This window comes from Catharus ustulatus, chromosome 3 (genome assembly GCF_009819885.2).
Source record: "Catharus ustulatus isolate bCatUst1 chromosome 3, bCatUst1.pri.v2, whole genome shotgun sequence".
Taxonomy (NCBI): Eukaryota; Metazoa; Chordata; class Aves; order Passeriformes; family Turdidae; genus Catharus; species Catharus ustulatus.
The window spans coordinates 50573890-50594343 of NC_046223.1; the positions used below are offsets into that span (position 1 = coordinate 50573890).

Genomic DNA, 20454 nt, shown 5'->3' on the forward strand with positions numbered 1-20454 from the left:
TTAACTGATCTCCTCACTCTGTATCTTCTGTGCCCACAACATACCTAGATGGACATTTACTATTTTCCCCCTGAAAAAAGGGCATGGTGCGAGTCGAACTGCTTTTTTCCCCTCAGGACTCTTTTAAGACACACAGCAGCCCCTTAAAACATGGCATGCGTATGAGGAATAACAACCCTTGCAGGCGTAGCGCCCTGTGTAATTCCTACCTAGCTACAACCTCTCAGACTGGCTTGGTCCATAGGCTGAAGGGTAGAACCTGCAAAAGAAGGCTCAACACCTGCGGGCACATGGCCAAGTTTCTGGGAATAAAGTTGGCCCCTAAGTCCAACACACTCCAAGAAAGGTGTTAGAGAAGCATTGCCAGTAACACCAAAGGCGTACTGTGATGGCTGGCAGGAAAGGTTTTGTTGAGGTGACAGCAAGGCCCAGAGCCTGCAGAGGCTCGAAAAGGTCATTTTGGTTACGGGATGCATAGCGGTGGTGGTGGATCTACACTGGAACCAAGGCTGGGGATCCGGCCCCAGGTGAGCGAAGCTGACAGCTCGGCCGTCTGACCCCAAGGCAGCAGCCGTGCTCGCCGTGCCCTCCGCCCGCGGCACTGCCTGCACAGGAGGGCTGGGCAAACTGCCGGAGCAGTGATCCCACAGCCAGAGGACGGCTACGGGCCCTGCAGGGCCGAGCCCCGAGCCCAAACGCCACCGCGCCCTCCCACTCCCCGCACTCCAGTCCCGGCCCCGGCCGCCCCCGCGCACGCGCGCAGGGCACAAGGGGGAGCGCGCACGCGACATCCGGGCACTCCGCCCCCTCCGCCGGGGGAAAAAACGGGGCCGTGCCAGTGCGCGCGCGCGCTCCCGGTCCTCGGCCCCGCCCCCCGGCGGCCCCGCCCCGCGCGCGCGCTGACCTTGTCTCCGGCACGCGCGCGCGCGGCCGGCGGGGGCGCGGCCGGAGCGGGGCCGCGCCGGGAGTCCCGCGGGCAGCGAGGCCGGGCCGGGAGAGGCGGAGCGAAGCGAAGCGAAGAGAAGCGGACCGGGTGCGGCGGCGGCGGCCGGAGCCCGGCGGGGGGAAAGCGCGAGGGGCAGCGCAGGCTCCCGCGCCTGCTCGCCTGCCTGCCGAGCGACGGGCACGGGTGAGGCGTCGCTGCTGTCCGTGACTGGTGGGGAGAGCCGGGCCCTGCGTCCCGCCTGGGGCCGCGCCCGCTGCCCGGCAGCCGGGCGGTAAACAAATGGCGGCCCGAGCGCCCGGGGGCGCCTGCTCGCCACCATTCCTGACAGGTCGTGGCTGGAAGAGGCCAAGGGGGGCTCGATGTGCGGTTCCGCCGGCGTCGCCTCCTCCTCGCCCGCCCCCGTGCCCCGCGGGGCCCGGAGCGCCGGGTGTGTGCCGGCCGTGCCGGGCCGTGCCGGGTGGCCGCTGCCGCCGGGCCCGCGGGTGGCGGCGGGCCGAGCTGCGCCGCGGCCGCTTCCTCTGACCCCGCCGTGCTGCCAGCGCTGTCGGGGTGTCGCGATAGCACGTGGGGAGGGCGTAGGGCCGGGGTCTGCCTGGTGCTTTAGAGACCGCAGTCGGACACTCGCCTTTCTGCGTGAAAGGAGGGGGAAGAGATCAAGTAATCCAGAGGTATTGCTGAAATCCTTCTCTAATCCCTCCTGTTTGTGTTATTTCGAGTAGATGTGCTCAGACCGTGCAAGAGGTGGTCTTTTCTCTCTTCTCTCAGTCCTTTTTTTAATCGCAGTTTTTTGACGTGCGGTGGAGCCTTTGTTTCCCTCCTTGACGAAGGTAACGAGGGCTGTGTGGCTGTACTCCTGTAACCCCACGGGTCGGCAATCAGAAGCATACAGGGAGATGACAGCAGCTTGTTGAACGGCTCGCGTGTTGGAACTGTTGTATGGCCTCCCTTCCAAAAGTTCCAGCGTCGCTGTTGTTCGCTTCAGGTCTTCAGAATTCTTAAGGGAAACAACCAGGGGGCTGGAGAGGTGGCTTTCTTTTGTTCTGCAAAGCTCTGCTTGGATTTAGCTGAGGAGCTTTTCATAATCTTTGCTTCCCTTTCTCTGGTTATGTTGTTAATATGCCAGATAAGTGTTTGTTAGCATACTAGTCCAAACCCAAGCTAGCCCCTGAAGTAACAGCCTCACCTTGCTTGTGCTAGCACTTAAGACAAGATATCTCCTCTGCTTTCTCTAGAATTGGTGTGGAGTACTTCTACTTGGATGGTTAAGTCCTTCACCTGGACACCTGCTGCCTTCTGCTTAACGTTGATGTGATACACCTTAATTTGTGATTTGAGGGGATTAAGGTTCATGAATCCCATTTGAGGAGGATGTCAATTATTTATGATCTTCCCCTCTCCCGGAACTACAAAAAATATTAGAATAACTTTTGTTGGTAAGCAAGTCAAGTACCTGGAATACTGTAAAATGCAGTGGCAGCTTTACTCTGTATGCATGTAAATATATAATGTGGAATTTCTCCATTAATGGTCAGGTTTCATCGACAGAAGAAATAGATTAGAGAGAGTGAATTGGAATTGTATTGCAAGATTAGACTCTTGTCTTATTTGCTTCCAGTGTTAGAAGGTCTTAGAGAACAGGAGAATCCCAGCAGGATGGACAAAAACTATGCAACAGCAGTGTTTTTACTCTGCTGCCTGAACAGTCTTTCTTTTGCACTAAATTCTGCATTTGCTCAATTAACTCATTAAATTCAGGTCATATTGCCCTTGCCTCCTACTCCGATGTTAGAAGGCTAATGGACAAAGTAAATACTGCCTTTAACAAGCAATAGCTGGTTGGGAAGTTTCTGGACAAGATGTCTGCATGTTTTTGAACAACCAGGTTTTTAGGTCACAAAGAGTGTCTACAACAGAGGGTGTAGTCTACAACTTTGTGAAGAAGAAAGCATGTAGTTATTGGTCTTCAAATGAGTTCCTGTGGCTGCTGCAGATTTCAGCAGTGTAAGAAACCCCTGTTTTGTCTTCAGTCCAATTGAACTAAAAGGAACAAAATTTCCCACATATTGATAGATCTGTTTCTTTGGTGGGCTCTATCTAAAAGGAGGCAAATGCTGTTTGCATCTGGCAATGAGATCCAGTGGAATAAAGATGGGAACGGGGGAAATCATGTATAGTCATCATTATACTGGTGACAATTTCCCTTCAGTTTCCTTATCTGCACAATAAGAATAAAGGTAATGTATCCATTGGTGAGATGGTTAGATCGTATAAAGGGTGGTATTTATTTCTGAACAGACAACAAATAAATGAATATTTACATTATTGATGGTTGCAGAGATACCTGTGTAAACTGTTCTTAGTGTCAGGACACTGTCTAGTCTCGATACTGAATGAAGGAAAAAGCTGAAAAGTTTTGTAATATAAACTGGTCTGAAACAGGCCAAGAGAGTTAAAATGTCAGAGGAGCTCTAGATTCTGACTTACTTTGCAAGCTGCTGTTTTTAACAGTTTCTGGTGTGACACTTGGTGTCTTGTTACAATTTTATAGTAATCTGTTAATGCTGTTGGAAGCTTCAGGACCCTGCAGACCCCTTCCCTGCAGTCAGTAGAACATCCAGTTGAGTAGATTGTGCTGTTTCTTACAAAATGTCCAACACTGATCTAAGCTCTTAATGTGAAATCATGATGAAAAAATGAGAGGTTTGAGAATGGGAGGCATGGTGAGGTAAGTTTCTGAGCGGTGTAGTTACAGCTGTTAGTGTAAAATTTTAGGTAGTGGTTCGGGCTGATTGTCATATCTGGTTCAGACTTTGCAACAGAGGTGTTGGAAGGTGGGTGGTGTTTTGTTGAAGTTCAGGCTTTTATTTGTCTATTTAGAAGCATCTCTAGTACAAACTGTAGTTTTCCAAAAGTCCTGTTTGACAGAGAGATTTGTTGGTGTGATATATTCATTGCAAATAGGATCTTTATAGGAGTGTGCTTTATTGGCAAAGCTTTAATGCTCTTACAAAATCTTGTTTTGTCTGAGTCACTGTTGTCACCAGATAAGGAATGTGTTTGGATAGGATTGTTCAGCTGGAGTCCTTAGGCAAAAAGAAGTAATATTAAGCCTGTTGACATTTGGAAAAGGCAGTCTAAAACTCTTATCTCTAATGATATTAGAGATAACAAATAGTTGAATAATTATATGTCCTAAAACCCTGTACAAACTTGTACTGAAGATGTTTGTGTTTTCCAGTTCTTCATTCATGTTGGAAACATATTGAAAGAGCTGGTACAACATACTCACTACGAGATATATTCCCAGCTTTCTGGCATCAGCTGTTTGAGATAAGTGAGGTTTTTGTTTAGACAATAATTTTATTTAAAACCGGCTTTTTTTTTTTTACTGTTTTGCTGGTTTTAAAACCAAGCAGCTTGGAAGGGGGAGTAACCTGACAGTTGCTGCAGAAGGTGTCTTTCATTTGATAAGAAAGGGAAATACCTGAAAATAGAATAGATTAGTTGTTAAAACTGTCTTATAATACAATTATTTTTTTTGCTTTGCTTGAAAATGTTCAAAGTATTTTGGGACAAACTCCCATAATTTCTACTTCAGTGTAATTTGATAAGGTATCCTTGTGGGTATGTTTGTTTAATTTTTTTGTGTACTGTCTATTTTGCAGCATATTAGTCAGGCCATTGTCTACTAACAAGGGTATATGTTGAACAGAAAAAATAGGTTGATATGGACAGAATACATGACAATGCACTTCAGTGTAGGATACTGGAGAGAAGATGCTTTCATAGTCTATTTACTTTAAAGTTGTTTTCTCATTTTGCTATGGGAGCTGGTTAAACTTGTGTAGTAAGACCTGAAACAGTACATTAATGAGATGTTTGGCCTGATTTCTGTAAGTATGCAGAGGTCAGGAATTCTTCGGCAGCAGCATGTGTGAATTAAAATATTACGTAAGAAGGATTTATTTTTGGTTTCTTTTGGATGGTTAAAACTACCTACTGTAATACAGAATATGTTATTTTTTCCAGTGGTTCTGTTTCTGGTTACTGAGAATGGCTTATTTTCTTCTCTGCTTTTCTGGAAGATTTGTGAGTTGGTATTTGGATAAGAATGTAATTGTTCCTTTGGGCATATTACCTCAGTTTCGCCTCTCAAGTTTTAGTGGTAATTCTTGGGCATGAAAGAGTGGAAGAAGCATCTTGTTACAGTAAAAAGCATTTTAATAATAAGCAACTGCTTAGTAAGTTCCCATGTGTGAAGAACGAAGATGGACACATTTTAACTAGACTAAAATGCAGTTTGTAAAAGCATCAAACTTTATTTCTTTTAGTTCTCCAGCTGTTGCAGTTTGGGTTTTTTTCCCTGAAGTGGTCACAGCAGTGAATTAAGTGCAGTAGGTCATAATAATAACTTTTAATAATCTCTTACAACCCTAAATATAATCAGGTTACTATCCAGTTGACTAACAGCTAGCAGTAAGCTAAAATGACAGAACTTAGGTTGTACTTGGGGAGTCTGTTAAAAACTTGTTTTTATTCCCATAAAATCTACAAAAAATTCAGTATTTTTAACCCCAAACAGTGTAAGCGCGTGACCTTTTCAGGGGATTGTACATACAGAAAGTAATGTGTACACCTGAAATGAAACCTTACTTCTGATCTCATTTCTTGCAGAATCTGCAGCAATCGAGGAGTCACACTGTGTTCCAGTTCAGAAGTGCTTTACACATGAAATCTACTGGCTGTCTAGCTGATTCTGCTCTGTCACCATCTCAACAGGTAGAGTGCTTTTGTGCCTGAGCCATGCAACAAGTGTAGCTGTTCCTCGTGTGGTTGTCCTGAGTCCGTGTGTGGCCCAAGGCACATTGAGTTCTTTGGGTTTCTTCTCTGGGGAATCTGTCAAGGAAGCAGGAATGCATGGCAGATCTGTCACAAAAGTACTCTAAAGAAAAGCGTAGTAGTTTTGCTTTTGATTTTTAGCACTCTTTTAACTGAGTTAAAGGGATAGTAGAAAATGTTCTATCATTTCATCAGAGCTTCTATTCTAACACGTAACAAAACCAGACATGTAGAGCATCAGTGGAGGGTCCACGTCAGTCAAAGCAGTGCTTTGCTTTGCTTCTTTTCCCCTTGAATTCTTTTTTTTTTTGGCTGCAGTGGTTTGGGAGGAAATAATTTCACTGTGTTCTCTGAATGGTAGGAAGATGGTTTGCCACCAGGAAGAAAGGATATGTGTGGGTCAGGGGCAGACAAGGAAAAGTAGTCTTTATAAGGTTGGCATAACAAAGGTTGTAATTCCCTATCATTCTAGTGCTCATTATTTCTGCTGTAGTTACGGATTTCTCTTTTTTGTTTTGGTCTGGTTTATTTGTGAGGTGGGTAGGTAACTTTGATTTATGCTTAAAAAAGCAGCTAGTATATATTACTTCCATGCTAGACCACAGGTAGAACTAGAATCTTTCCAGCAGTATGTGTCCCCCCTGAGGGTTTTTTTCCCTGCAGTAAAAAGCCACGTTTTAGTGTAACCTTTTTCTGCCTCTTTTGTGTAATACATAATAATGGCTGTAGATGATGATGGTAATGGTTGAAGTAGCATCCTGCTTACATAGTAGTTTGGGCTTTAATAATTGGAGCTCTTTTAATGTTTTCAGTGATTAACAATAAATTAATTTAGACTTGTTCTAGTATGTTGAGTATGTGCAGTCACTACCAGCCAGGGAAGATGCTCTTGTCTTGTCTTTGTTGTGGATGAATTTGTGTTTGAGAATGCAGTGAACACTCATCCATCCAACTGTTTTGAATATAGTTTTAGCTTCCCTGGTCTACCTTGTAACAGAGATCAGGGTTGTCCTGATGAACTTTAGGGGTGGGGGCAGTAATTAGTATCGGGTAAGGCTGAGAATTTAAGTTTGACATGTGAAAGAGAAGCTCCTGATAGAAACCTGGGTAAGTAAAAGATTGAAGATTGAGAAATACAGCTGTCTCCTCTGATGCCTTGGACTGACTACCTAGAACAGAGGCTAGACAGAGAGAATGAGTATTTATTAAAGGCCTTCACCGTGGGCAGTGCAGGAGCTTTGCAGGGGCTGCACCCAAGATGGATGACAATCATGAGTTTTTCAGGCCACTGTAAGTTTGGCCTGTTTGCATATCTCAGAGGTTAATTGTCCAATTACAGCTTCAGGTAATGAAGTCACATTCCCCCAGTTTGCCTCTTTTCCAGTTTACTTTGGTTTATACTTTTTGGGCCTGAGGCTGTGATGATGACCTTGGTCCTCAGACCTGGAAGGATTGTTTTATCTGACCAAACTGTGATGAGAACTTACTAAAACTATATGAAGTTCAGAGCTATATACTAATCCAGTACAGCATCTGAAAAATATAAAAGCTAAAACTTAAGCATCACTTCTGCAGTGTTCAAAACAAAAGGAAATTTTTTAGTCCAGTTTGCATGTATTTGCTTGTGGGTGGATTTAAACCTGTAGTACAGCTTGTGTGTCTCTAGTCTTGTACTTCCTTGAAGCAGTAATTTAGGAACCTGTTGGTCTATTCAGTTGAATTTGATAGAAGAGTCTCAAAGGTAGTTGAGCTTTTATAGGTTTGATGGAATAAAAGGTGGCTGTGTAATGGAGGGCTCCGATAGCAGTAATGGTTGCTGTGATTTCCTGTCTTATTGGTCCCAAAGAATTCATATAGTAGAGGGTGAGCAAGAGGCTTTGGGTTTGATAATACCAAGTGCAGTTTTTGTGGTATAGAAGAAAGTGAGAGCTCACACTTGCAGCTGAAACATTGTGTGTGTCTGAAACCCTTATTATGCTATTTTAATGTTTGTGTTACAACAGCAACTGGAAATCACGTGGCTGTAGCAGCTGGAATTTTAATCCTTTTAATTATGACAGATTTTCAAAGCATGTTCTGGCTGATTTAGTCAGCTGACTGTATAGTATGTACAATAACATCAAGTGATGGCACAAATTCTGAAAGCAGTGGTCACCTCACTGGAACGGGATGTATTTTTAGGTTTCTCTGCTAGTAACAGTCAAGTAAGTGTATGTACTTCGGCGCCCTGAACTGGAGGAACTGAAGCTGGTTGCTGACACTACACTATCAGAAAAGGACAGCTGTTCATTCTTGCTGTAGTCATTGATCTGACACTGTCTTCTGACCACATGGTGACAAGGAACACAGTGGGATATAAACACTGTAAATATTACTGGTGTTTTAACGACAGGTATTTTTCTTTGTCAGCAATGACATTCTTTGTTAACCTTTTCAATTTGCTGTATTAGAGGAAATAAAAGGACTTGTTACCTCCAGCGAGAATTTTCTTTATCACTCCTTTACCCAACAGGTTTTTTTTCTTTGCAAAGCAATATTTGGGAAAAGGGTGGTTCTTGTGCTCAGTATAGCATTAATGATATATTGATTGTGGTTCTTTAATGGGAAATTATTCATATGTGAATGCTCTTAATCTGTGAATGAAAGAGGTGTTAAGTTCTGCGGTTTACAAAGTTAGCTTACAAAATAGAGTGAGTCATGGCCATTTGCTGATTAATCAGTGTGCTAATTCTTGAGGTCTTATCTATTTATTTTACCATTTTGACAAGGTCATTTGTTTTTTTTCCTTTGGACTTAATTTGCAATTTAAGAATTGAATTGTATCAGAAGCCTCAAGTAGTTCCAGCAGTCCCGGAACTCATGACTGCTCAAAACAGCTGCTGACTTTGAAGTTCAAGTATTAAAATTAAAAATGCATAAAAAGACATTTAATATATTTAAAGAGACTTTTTAGTAACTTATATATGAAATGCAACATGGTGACTAAATTGAAGTTTTGCACCAGGTATCTGAAGAATGCTTTATGTGTTTAGAAGAAGAGCCAAAGTATTTCAATTTTAAGATAAATGGCAACTAATACCATGCATCTTGGTGACCAGTAAAATTCTTGTTTGTAGAAACTGAAAGAATAAGTTGCTTCATCTATTTAATTGATTTTGTCCATAACTGTTTCTTGATAAAACCAGCCTGAAGCATCCATAATAGAACAAATTAACATCTAGCTATTGATAACACTTGTGTCAGCTTTGGCTTTCATACACTGTCTGTTAGTGATATTTGATGTTTTCACCTGATTTTGTTTCCTTCTTTGAAAGGTCATGTGATGATATTAAAAAAAGAAGTTTTGATGAATGTTAGCTTGTGAGTGAAAGGAGCTCAAGAGGCTGAGAAAAGCCAGTGTCATTGTGCAACTCAGGTTTCACAATCTGACTTGTAAAGACCAAGATAGTGTGCTGGGGAGGAGGATGTTTTAGTGTCTTAATAGAATGTTCTGTGTAAGCTCAGGCTATTTAAAGATAGTATTTAATGATGGTTGACTAATTTAAGGTATGTCTCCAGAAATGGTGTAGGCAAAAAACTATCTCAGTTTGACTGTGTTCTTAGCTGCTGCATATGGGCCAGCTTTGGTCTAGAAGCAGTAGAATAGTGCTGGCTTAGCAGTGTGCACTATTTTTCCAACACAACTGATGTATGTCCCCTTTCTGGGTAAAGTGAAGGTGGCTCATCTGCCCTGCCCAAAATCAGTAAAATTTTGGTCCAAATTGCTGTCATGCAACACATCTTGACGTGTTCTAGTGGTGTCGATGTGAAATTCCCACTGAAGTCCAAGTGTCACAGTTGATGTGGAATGGGCTACAGGCAGCCATGAAGGTCTGGAATGGACGTGTGTGCTCCATGTGCCCAGCGCAGAGCCCTGTGGTGGCAGTGCCTGGGTCTGCCCCTCACTGCTGTGGAGGAACCTGCCTGGTCTTGGCAGCGCTATGCCTGGGCTGCTGTCAGACTGTACCCAGCTTTTCCACCCTGTGGGAAAGGGCATTGGCAGCTCATGACATGAGTGCCCTCTTTTCACATGGGGCACTGTCAAGTGGATGGTGAAGCTGCTGGATAGGGTGAGAGTATCCATAACCCTCACAGAGATGCAGATGTCATCTCAGGTACTCTGCACAGGGCACACCTGACCTGTGCAGCTAAGCCCAGTTAGCAGCACACCGCCTTATCTTAAGAGAGTCACAGCTACTCTTGCCCTGAACACACCCACTTCTGGCCAGCTTGAAGTGAGCAGGCTGTTGCTTTATGGGAGCAAGACTCTGTTTAGATAGATGAAGCAGGGGCTGGGCTCTCTAGAGCACTTTAAACTAGCAATTGTCTTTTTCAGTGCTATTTCTATTTTTTCTTCCGACTTTAAAATACACACATTACCTCAAGCTTCATTTTGATCTGTTCACCTCTTGACTTGAGAAGTACTTTGGTTTCAGTATTGATGGAAATTTCTGAGATTTTCTTTGTTCTAGCAACAGGCAATAATTACTCAGAGCGAGCTTTGCTAGAAGAACTAAAATTATCTTCAGAGAAGTAAAATAATTTTTTCATTCTTTACTGAACATGTTTAATCTCTTTGTAGTAGATGCTATCTGACTTAATTTTCAAGTCAAAAGCAGGTTATGTGCCAGAGAGGTTTGCAAAAATGTTGAACAAGTCAGTCACTGAGTCCAGTGACTGATACACTTGACAGTTTATTCCAAACTTACTGTTACTCAGTATATAACTGCTAAGGTATGGTGGGGGAAATTCAGCTGTATTTTGTCTGCTAAGTGTAGCACATACGCTTTTTTTGTTAAAAGTGTTCAGGAGAGTGGGTGGCTAAAATATTTAAGTTATCCAAATTACGACACATGGGGGGATGAGGGCTGATTGCTACTTAAAGTTGGCATGAATTTCAAAGCATTATAAAAGAATACAAGTGAGTGAAGTGTCACATAGGTTTCTATTTAAATGCTTTAAACTATTTAAAGTGGAGTGTCTAAGAGGCACTTTTGTTTCCTTTTACCTTCAGTTTGAGGACAAGCAGTTTTCTTTTTATAGTTTAGAGTAATTTTAATATAAGAAGGTTTAATGGATTAAACCTGAAGTGTTTAGTCTAAAGACAGTGCATGAGAGCACTTGTTAGCAGAATAAGGAACCAGTTTTATTAATCTTAAGTTCTTTGAGTGTTGTATTTCTCAAGAAAATTGCTAGAAGGGGAGGAGTAAGGAAAAGATGAAACTGTAATGTATCTTTGAAATAGTATTTTTGAAATTTGGCTCTGTGCAAGTCATTCACTGATACCTCTGGACTTTAATCCCTACTGGTATCACTTCTGAGAGGGAGTTTGGAAGAGCACAGGGGAGAGCTTGGTAACTTGTGTGGACCTGCACTCCAGCTGGAGAGTAGTTCCAGACTTTCTCAAAGTATGATACAAAGACACAAAGTTACTCTACTTTTTGTTTCCTTTTTTGGGGTTTTTAAAATTTATTTTTTCCATGCCACAACAAAGAATTGAATTTTTTTGTTGATATTAATGTGTTGTTATAGATTGCACCATGGATATATATGTATTTTGATTTTTATTGCTGTTTGTCCTTGTTATGCAGAGTTGTTGATATCCTTACACTTTGAATTACTGGTATTGTGATCAAGGCAGCCATAGGATGCATTAAAAATTACATTTTGTGGGTTGAAGTGGACATATAGGTAGGATCACGTTGGCATCTAAAGATTTATGTAAATGTTTTCAGTGAAATAAAAGGACTTATTTAATATGTAGTGTAATGATGTAGTATTATTGCTACCCTTGTACAACAACTACTGTAGAAAATAAAGAGAGAGGCTGTAGGCTATAGATGAAGAAAAAGAGTGAAGAACTGTTGTAAAGGACTGCAGTCTGTCAGAAGTAGAGAGTGGAGAGAATGGGACATGATATGGAATTGAGATGCTCACTGAAGGCTGCAAATTACTTTAAACAGAACTGCAAGGAGAGGCTGTCAGCAGTTTAGGTGGTAGCAGGCAGCCTGGGAAACAGGTTGCTTCATTTGAAAAATTGGACATGAGGATGAATCCGGTTTCCTTTATTTTGTCTTGGTACTCTGTGCAATTGTAGAATTTATAATTTTAGGTAGTTGACTATTTACTCAAAGGTCATGCTTTGTTTTTCATGGAATGATCTATTTGCAATGGGCAGGTAAAAAAGGGCTATTCCACAGTGAGGTATTATGCAACATTTTTACTTAAGTTGCACTTATTAGACCTGGTAAATAAATGCATAGTGTTCTGGACTCTGATACAAACGTGTATTTGTAATTTTTAGCTGAACTTTTAAGCACCGTTTATTTGAAATAAGATGTTACATACTTGTTTTCTTAAAATGTCTACTGATCAAACATGCAAAACTGCAAATAGTAGCTAGCAAATATTAATAATATTGCATTAATATTCTATGCTGTTGTTTCCTTTTCTCTTTACTCAGAATTGGACTTACAATCATGGAGGAACATCAGCAACACTTGCACTGTGTGAACTGTGTCAGCCGTCGTTGTATGACCAGACCAGAGCCGGGCATTTCCTGTGATTTGATTGGCTGCCCCTTGGTTTGTGGAGCAGTTTTTCACTCATGTAAAGCTGAGGAACATCGGATGTTATGTCCACTTGAAAGAGTGCCTTGTTTGAATAGTGGCTTTGGATGTCCCTTCATAGTAGCCCGAAATAAAATTGCTGATCATCTAGAAGTTTGTCCGGCAAGTGTGGTATGTTGTACCATGGAATGGAATAGATGGCCAGTCAGTTATGCTGACCGAAAATCTTATGAAAACCTGAGTAAAGATGTTGATGAAGTGGAGCAGCTAGATATGGCTTTAGCTCTTCAAGACCAGCGCATGCTATTAGAATCACTTAAAGTAGCAACTATGATGTCAAAAGCCGGGGATCAAATACCGGAATCCAGAGAGCAAACCTCTGTCAAATCAAGTGCCCCCGATACAGTGCATACCAATGGTTTGATGCCTGTAGATGAAGAGTCCTATGGTGCACTTTATCAAGCTACTGTAGAAACAACGAGGAGTTTAGCTGCTGCTCTGGATATCCTGAACACTGCTACAAGGGACATTGGTATGTTAAGTTCAAACCTCTGCATTTCACCACATGAAATGAAAGAAGATCCCAAGATAAAAGAACAACCTTCTAGTGGCATTATTCAGGATAAAAAGTCTGACTCTGAAAATGCAGATGAAGACAATATAGGAGCAGTTGGGGGAATTAACTTTGATAGCCTGAGTCAAAATTCACAAATGGAGCAAAATGGTTCTTGTGATATTTGTTACGATGTAGTGCAAAACCATGACTTAAATCTAAACCTCAGTAACTCCTCACTTTTGTGTAATGGCTTTCATGTAGAAAATGAATGTTCAAAGGTGTTGAACCACAGCGAAGATCTTGGTATATCTAATTCAAAACCGTCCAGTGTAGCAAATGGTGAATGTACTGCATCTCATGATGATGAAGCATTACAGTCTTGCAGCTCCTGCCCTGTAACAGCACAAGTTGAAGTAATACCAGCTGATCACTTAGTTAATGGCAGTGCTGATCATGTACAACTTCCCCATAGTGCTAATGAAGAGGAAATGTTAGAGAGACAAGAGCAAGAAAGACTGAGAAACATAGGTGCATTTTCACTTCTACGGCGTCGATCCTACAGGTTCCTTGTTAACCATTACTGGTCAACGCCAAAAGAAGACAAAGCTGTTGATACTTCAGATTTGGAGATAACAGAAGATCCTATGGGTCTTCAGGGAATTGATCTAATCACTGCAGCTCTGTTGTTTTGCTTAGGAGATTCTCCCGGAGGTAGGGGGATATCGGAAAGTCGCGCTGTTGATGTGTTTCACGTTGACTTTGGGACCCAAACATTTTCTCTCCCTTCTGCTATATTGGCCACAAATACAATGGTGGGGGAAATAGCTTCAGCTTCTGCATGTGATCATGCCAACCCACAGCTCTCAAATCCAAGTCCATTCCAGACCCTTGGATTGGATTTGGTATTGGAATATGTGGCTAGATACCAAACAAAACAGCGTTCAATGTTTACATTTGTTTGTGGACAGTTGTTTAGAAGGAATGAATTTTCGTCGCATTTTAAGAATGTGCATGGAGACATTCATGCTGGCCTTAATGGCTGGATGGAGCAGAGGTGTCCTTTGGCATATTATGGGTGTACGTATTCTCAACGAAGGTTTTGCCCTTCAACACAAGGGGCAAAAATTATTCATGACCGCCACTTACGGTCATTTGGAGTTCAGCCTTGTATATCCACAGTATTAGTAGAACCAGCAAAAAGCTGCTTAATTGGACTGCACAATGACCATCTGAGTAGTCTACCTTTTGAGGTGCTGCAGCACATTGCTAGTTTTCTAGATGGCTTTAGTTTATGTCAGCTTTCAAGAGTGTCACGTTTAATGAGAGATGTGTGTGGAAGCTTGCTTCAAGCACGTGGAATGGTGATACTGCTTTGGGAGAAGAGAAAGTGCCCAGAAGGAAGTTCTTGGCAGGTAAAAGAAAAGGTAAGTTGCTACTTTTTTTTTGTTTTGAAGGTGAAAGGGGAAGTATTACATTGGTCCTATTTCTGCTTTTTTTCTTAATATTATGTCTATTACTACTGAATTTTGTAATCTTTCAAGAAGGAGATTGTATGGAAAAAGAGAAAATTGCTACAGGTTGTCTTAATTTTCTCCACACTTGGAGAAGTAGTAGAGTCTGTCTAGTTTTTACTGGATGTAAGTAAATTAACTTCAGTTTTTTTGCAATATTTTAAAATGTTAAAAGATTGCCTCATTATTTGTTTTAAGATCAATATTCCATAGAAGTGTGAAAGCTGCATATAGTGTTTGCTTTTCTTGCCTGTGTAGTGTTTACAGCAATTTTTTTTTTCAAACCTGTTGAGATCATTTCTATTGCCTTGGTACTGAATGCCTTAAATATTGAAATAATTTAAAACCTTTGGATGACCTTTGTGTAACCGTTTTTACCATTCTCCCCACCCCAAACTGCAGAGTATTCACAACACTCATTTGGAGCTGCAAGTTGATAAGAAACAAACTGTTGTGGCTGGTCTTAAAATACTTTGTCATTTAACTTCTGATTTTGTCTGTCTTGTGGACACAAAAAATGCTGCCTTTGTTTTTTTTGCCAGTGTTCAGAGTTGTCTTGGAGTCTGAATCAGCCTGGGACTAACAATACTAAATTCTGTGTAGTGTGTTTTTGTCATATTGATTTTTAGTGCAAGTTACTGACATATTATCTGAACATTTTCTAGCACAAGCATGTAATTTCCTGCTCTGAGTTCAGGTGTCTTAAAACCCTGTGAGCCTAAGTGCAGCTTATTTTCTAGGTTTGGCGCTTCAGTACAGCCTTTTGTACTGTGAATGAGTGGAAGTTTGCTGACATCGTGAGTATGGCTGACCACTTGAAGAAGTGTAGCTACAACGCTGTGGAGAGACGAGAGGAGGCTGTGCCGCTGCCATGTATGTGTGTGACGCGAGAGCTCACCAAGGAGGGACGTTCACTGCGCTCGGTTTTGAAACCAGTACTTTAAGTATTGCAGCCACTCCAATTGCACATACACTCAAGCACCTGATATAACCTCGGTAATATTACGAGACACTTTATTAATGTACTAAAGATACTTTCTAGCTAAATCTACTCTGTCACTATGTATATAAGGTTTGAAGTGACATTTATTTTTTATAATACTGTTTAGCTGGAAAGTAATGAAAGTTGCCTTAACGTTTGAAAAATTTGGAACTTGCTGGACAGGGTAGTTTTATCTAACTTATATAATTTAAGAACAAAATCCTGAGGTGTGTTTTCTGATTCACTGGTGCCCATGTAGCTGTTGACTGATAACATTTCCAAAATGGCCTCTAAATGGTATCCACATTTGGATAGGAAACACTGAATTGTAGTGAGAGAAAAGTCCTGTCCAAATCCTGTATCTTCTGTGTCTGTTTTTTTTTTTTTTAAAATCATAATCCAAATATTTGAAAGATAAGAAAGAATTCAAAACTATAATAGATGTCTCAAACACAGCTTTTAAGCACATCTTTTCTCATGAAATCAGTGTTCTACTGCTCTTCCTAGTTAACAGGTGATCTAGGATCAGCTTTTTTTTAAAAAAAGTTTTTTTAGGAATGATCTAAGTGAACTCAGATTTACAGCAACTTAATTTTTACTACAACTTTGTTTTGACATGTTGCTGTTTTTCTTCTGAACTCTTTAACAGTTGTTTTACTTCTGGGAGCAAGACTTTTAGAGCTAAAACCATGGAATACTTGTTTTTACTCTCACACCTACAATGTCAAATGTTCAGAGAATTTTTCCTTGTCCTGCAGTTGGCTGAGGGTTAAATTGCTTGAGCAGTCAGAAATTCAAAGTATGTGATGAACAGTTATGAATCTATAGTGCAGCTAATGAAAGGGCTTTCCATGTTCTGTGGTGTTGTGAGATGTATTGTCTCCTTTTCTGTTAATTTGTCTATAAAAATGCTGCTTTTTAAGGGAGCATTTTAAATTTACTGGTATGTATAGCAAATGTATCATCTTCATAAGATGAGACATGATTTGTTAATTGCATATGGCATATCAGAAATGTTACGTTAAATCACATTTGTTAAACCAAGAACTCCAATTTGCTTCCAGTCTTCCATAAGAAAAGATCTTATAAATTGCTTGTGAACAGAGACTACATGCTATGAAAAATGGCCTGGTATAGCAAAACTTTAATAACTTGAACTGACTTTCCAACTTGTTTGTGTTACTGTTGGTGTCTCTAGCCTGTTGCACTTAGCAACTGTGCCACAAAGCTAAAACAGAAACAGACCAGAGCTTGGAACAATGAAATACAGTGTGTATTTCCATTATAGGAAAAAAAAGAGATAAGTAAGAGGAGATGTTTACAAAAATGGCTAAATTTATTGCTTGTAATTTCTGTACCGGACACTTGTTTATGGCTAGTCTGGCTGCAGTTCACAGCTTTGGTATCTGTACATTTCCCATTCTGGATTCAGTCCAGCAAAACATTCACTGCTTTTTTTCTATTTAGAGTGCTACAGGTGCCCAGAAAAAAACAAAACAACTAGTTCTTCAGTGCCATGACTTGAAATTATAAGAACTCAAATAGAAGCTTTGCCTGGATCTTCAAACTGCATGTTCTCATTCCACAACTTCTCTTCTTTGTTGTGTGAAGAGAAGAAAGGAGTAAACCCTCCACAGAAGTTAGCGACACTTGCAGTAATTCTTAGCTGTTAACCACAGTTATCTGGAAAGGCGAATCTAGAGTCACATACAGATCTGACTATACCAACTGGGTTTTAGGTAGGAATCTTACATCCCCAGCCCAGTTCTTTGAATGCACTGCAATGCTCATTACCCACAAATTCTTCAGTTCAAGGCAGGAGACAGACTTTCATCAGTTCTTGTCTTTTAGCTCTAATGGCTCCTTGCTGCTGCTCTCCAGTGTTTAAAAGTAGTTGTGTGACTGGAAGGATCCTGAAAGTTGAGGAGATAATGCTTACATTTATGGCTAAATTGACTTTAAAACATCTGTCTTGGGTTACTGGCATTTTTTTAGTGAGCACTATGGTGGTTTTGGTACTCTTGCGTTCTTTGTAACTCCCCAGAACCCTGATAAGTACGGTAGCAGGCACATGTCTTGGTGCTTATGGAAAAGAGGATGTTCAGTTAGAGGAACTGGTGTTAGAACCTCGCTTGTAGCACAGTGCAGAACTGCATCTAAAATATCATCAGTTGTTGATCTATTAAAATGAATTTTTAACGTACTCTTCTTAAGAAATAACACTATTTCTCAATACATGCACTTTTATTTTCAAATGTAGATACAGGCTTTTTTGTTAAATTAGTTTATTTTTTATGAGAATCCAGAGCTATTAAAATATCAATGTTGTAAACAACATCTCTGCCTTGTAAACTGCTCCAAATGCAGGAATACAGTATACTTAGGATAAAACTTTTTTTTACACTGCTATGCAGTTTGTAAAACATCTATGGTGTATAGTCAGTCTACAAAATGTGACGTGTTCACATTTGCCCTTGAATTTTAAAAATGTCATATCCCTTTCCTGGTACATGTTCCCTACAGCATATATAGACAGCTGTTCCAGTCTTTCTTTTACTTGATACCACATTGCTACTTTGTTAAAAATATTATGTTTTCAATCATTATGCAATATTTTTTTCAATGTCTGTTGAAATCCTAATAAAACTTTTGGAGTTTCTCTTTTAGTATGACTGTATTTTCTTTCAAGCTCGTCCCCAGCCTTGGGGTGTTCACACATGGTGCTCAGTGTCTGCCTATAGGCTTCCAGCAAGTACTCCAAGGAAACTATTTACAAACATTCAAACAATGCCTAATTTGGAAGTGATTAATATTTATACACATTTCAGTATGAAGATTGGTCATTCCTTTTCAGATTATCTGCCCATTTCTATTGCTTTGGTCCGTTACGCAGCATAGAGTCCCTTCCACAATTAAAGATTTGAGTACATAACATTGAAGACACATATTGTAGCTTGTATGTTTGTTCAAATTGGTTTTTCTGAATAATAAGTTGGAAAGATGATCTGATCAATATGATATGCTGCTGGTTTGCAAAGAACATTTTCACTGTGTTGCTTTGTGAGTAAAGCTTTCTGTAGAAAGTTGTTGGTTACAATAGTACAGAAACAAATATTTAGGGTGTTTAGATAATGGTTGCATTTCAGACTGCTTATGGAATGGCAAAATATAAAACATCGTTAAAATAGAAGACTACTTGGAAATTGACATTTTACCCTGGCATTTGCTAATACTGGCATACTAATAGTCATTACAAATAAAAATGGTACCCATACTACACTAAGTTTAACCTTAAAAACTTGTGACTACCTTCACTTTTTAAATAGACCACGTTTTGGTTTTCTCTCTCTATAACTGGATTAGATATTTTCCTGTGTAAGGAAATATTTTTGTTTAACTTTCTTGATGCTTAAAGTATTGTAGGAGATTTGTCTGTATGTTTTAGGTTATTTTTCTGAGATTACTACTGTGAAATGTCTTCTGTGCTGCATGTAATCTTCTAAAATCAGACTTAAATTCAGTGGACTGTTCAATGCCTGCTGTAGTATCAAATTTAAATTTTTTTAGTTTGAATGCCTGTTCAGGAAGCTTTGACCGTCTTCAGATGAGCAGAACCTAGCAGTTGTTTACAGCACTGAGGAGAAAAGTAATATTCAGATATAGGGTTTATAAAAAGTTACAGTATGTAAAGCAGAGCTTGAAAAATGGGAGTCTCGTACTGTGACTTTTTGGCACGTGGTGAATAAGCAATAGTCCAAACTAGAGAGGGAAACAGAATGAAGAGATAGAATAATTCAGGCATCAAGTCCCAGCATATACAGACTCTTGTGAAAGACTGTGAAAATGCTGGGAGTTTGACTTGTACATGCTGCAGCTGTGTTTCAGTGGTGATTTATCAGTTTTTCCATAATAGCAGCAGTTATCCTGCTGCTACTTGTGCTTTAAGGTGCTTTAGTTGTAAACTATCTCCAAGCATTGCTTGCATTCCTGAATCAAATATTAAGTTGAATGCTCCTCTCTACTGAATGCAAGGTATGTATTTGATGTAGATTGTACATGCTGGTGGTATCAGAGGCAGTATTTGGTAAGAATAATAGAAAATTAAGGTCCTTCAGAGACAGAGGATCCATCTGCTTGGTTTTTATTGGTATTTGCCAGAAAAAGGGACCAAAATTGTGTTAGAGAATGCAAAGAGCAAGACTGATAGCATTCATTATTCATAATAACCTGGTAATCAAGAAAACATTATTAATCGTTATTAGATGCAGTATGATGGCAAAAGTCCAAACCTCTACCATTTTGCCAGACTTAAATTTTGGCATGTGCAGCAGTAGGTATACAGCCTCCTTACAGCCTTGGGAGTAGAAAAAAAACATATACAAAGTTTAACTGCAAAATACAGGAAAGCTAGAATTTCATTAGGGCTAGATTTGTACAATGAAGCAGAAAAATGTGATTTCTTCCTTAAGGATACTTCAGTGTTCTGGTATATAGTTTAGTCCTAAACTGGGCTGGCATTTATATATTTATCTCAATCATAAAATGAATGAGCTGCAGGAATACAGGAGTAGGAAAAGATTAAATGACCTCACAAAATTGTTTCAGTTTTGTAGTATTGTAAGGTCATATTGAAAGGAGAATTTTACAAGGTGTTAAGGAGAGGAACAGAAGAAATAGATTGATACATGCTTTTCATTTAATATTTGCCTTCCCCCCCCCCCCAATGTATGTTTTCAAGTAGCAACAGAGCTGCCTTCAAGTTTATTGTGATTTAAATTCTGCTAGTAAAATGGAAGTTGGGTTGCGTTAGTATCCATAGCACAGGAGTAGGCTGCAGGACAAAACTAATCTGATTATGTGACTGGTTAGCAAATGAACAATCAACGACCTGGCATGAACCTACCTTGGACTTTGTTCAGAAGTGTTAATGTTTGATTGTTACGTGTTGTGTAATCTTCTGAATATTGTGTTCTCTTTAGTATTTTAATTGTATAGTTGTGTTCCACATGTGC

General features: G+C 40.3%; 1 protein-coding gene across 3 annotated transcripts; it reads left to right on the plus strand.

Annotated features, from left to right (window-relative positions):
- Positions 1 to 1041: 1041 nt before the first annotated feature.
- Positions 1042 to 18108, plus strand: FBXO30 (F-box protein 30). 3 transcript variants are annotated; one of them, XM_033055695.1, is made up of 4 exons: positions 1042 to 1129; positions 5621 to 5725; positions 12288 to 14373; positions 15201 to 18108. In XM_033055695.1, the coding sequence occupies exons 3-4, from the start codon at positions 12304 to 12306 to the stop codon at positions 15402 to 15404; spliced, it is 2274 nt and encodes a 757-aa protein (XP_032911586.1). In that variant the 5' UTR covers positions 1042 to 1129; positions 5621 to 5725; positions 12288 to 12303; the 3' UTR covers positions 15405 to 18108. The 3 variants fall into 3 exon arrangements, with proteins under 3 accessions (XP_032911586.1, XP_032911588.1, XP_032911587.1); XM_033055696.1 differs by lacking the exon at positions 1042 to 1129 and adding an exon at positions 1512 to 1614; XM_033055697.1 differs by lacking the exon at positions 5621 to 5725.
- The last annotated feature ends 2346 nt before the right edge of the window (positions 18109 to 20454 follow it).

What these genes read in the sequence shown, in the direction of transcription:
- FBXO30 (XM_033055695.1), top strand. Translation starts at nt 12,304, where the DNA reads ATGGAGGAACATCAGCAACACTTGCACTGTGTGAACTGTGTCAGCCGT. An exon ending in CTTGGCAGGTAAAAGAAAAG is followed by an intron (nt 14,374 to 15,200) that starts GTAAGTTGCTAC and finishes CTTATTTTCTAG; the next exon opens with GTTTGGCGCTTCAGTACAGC.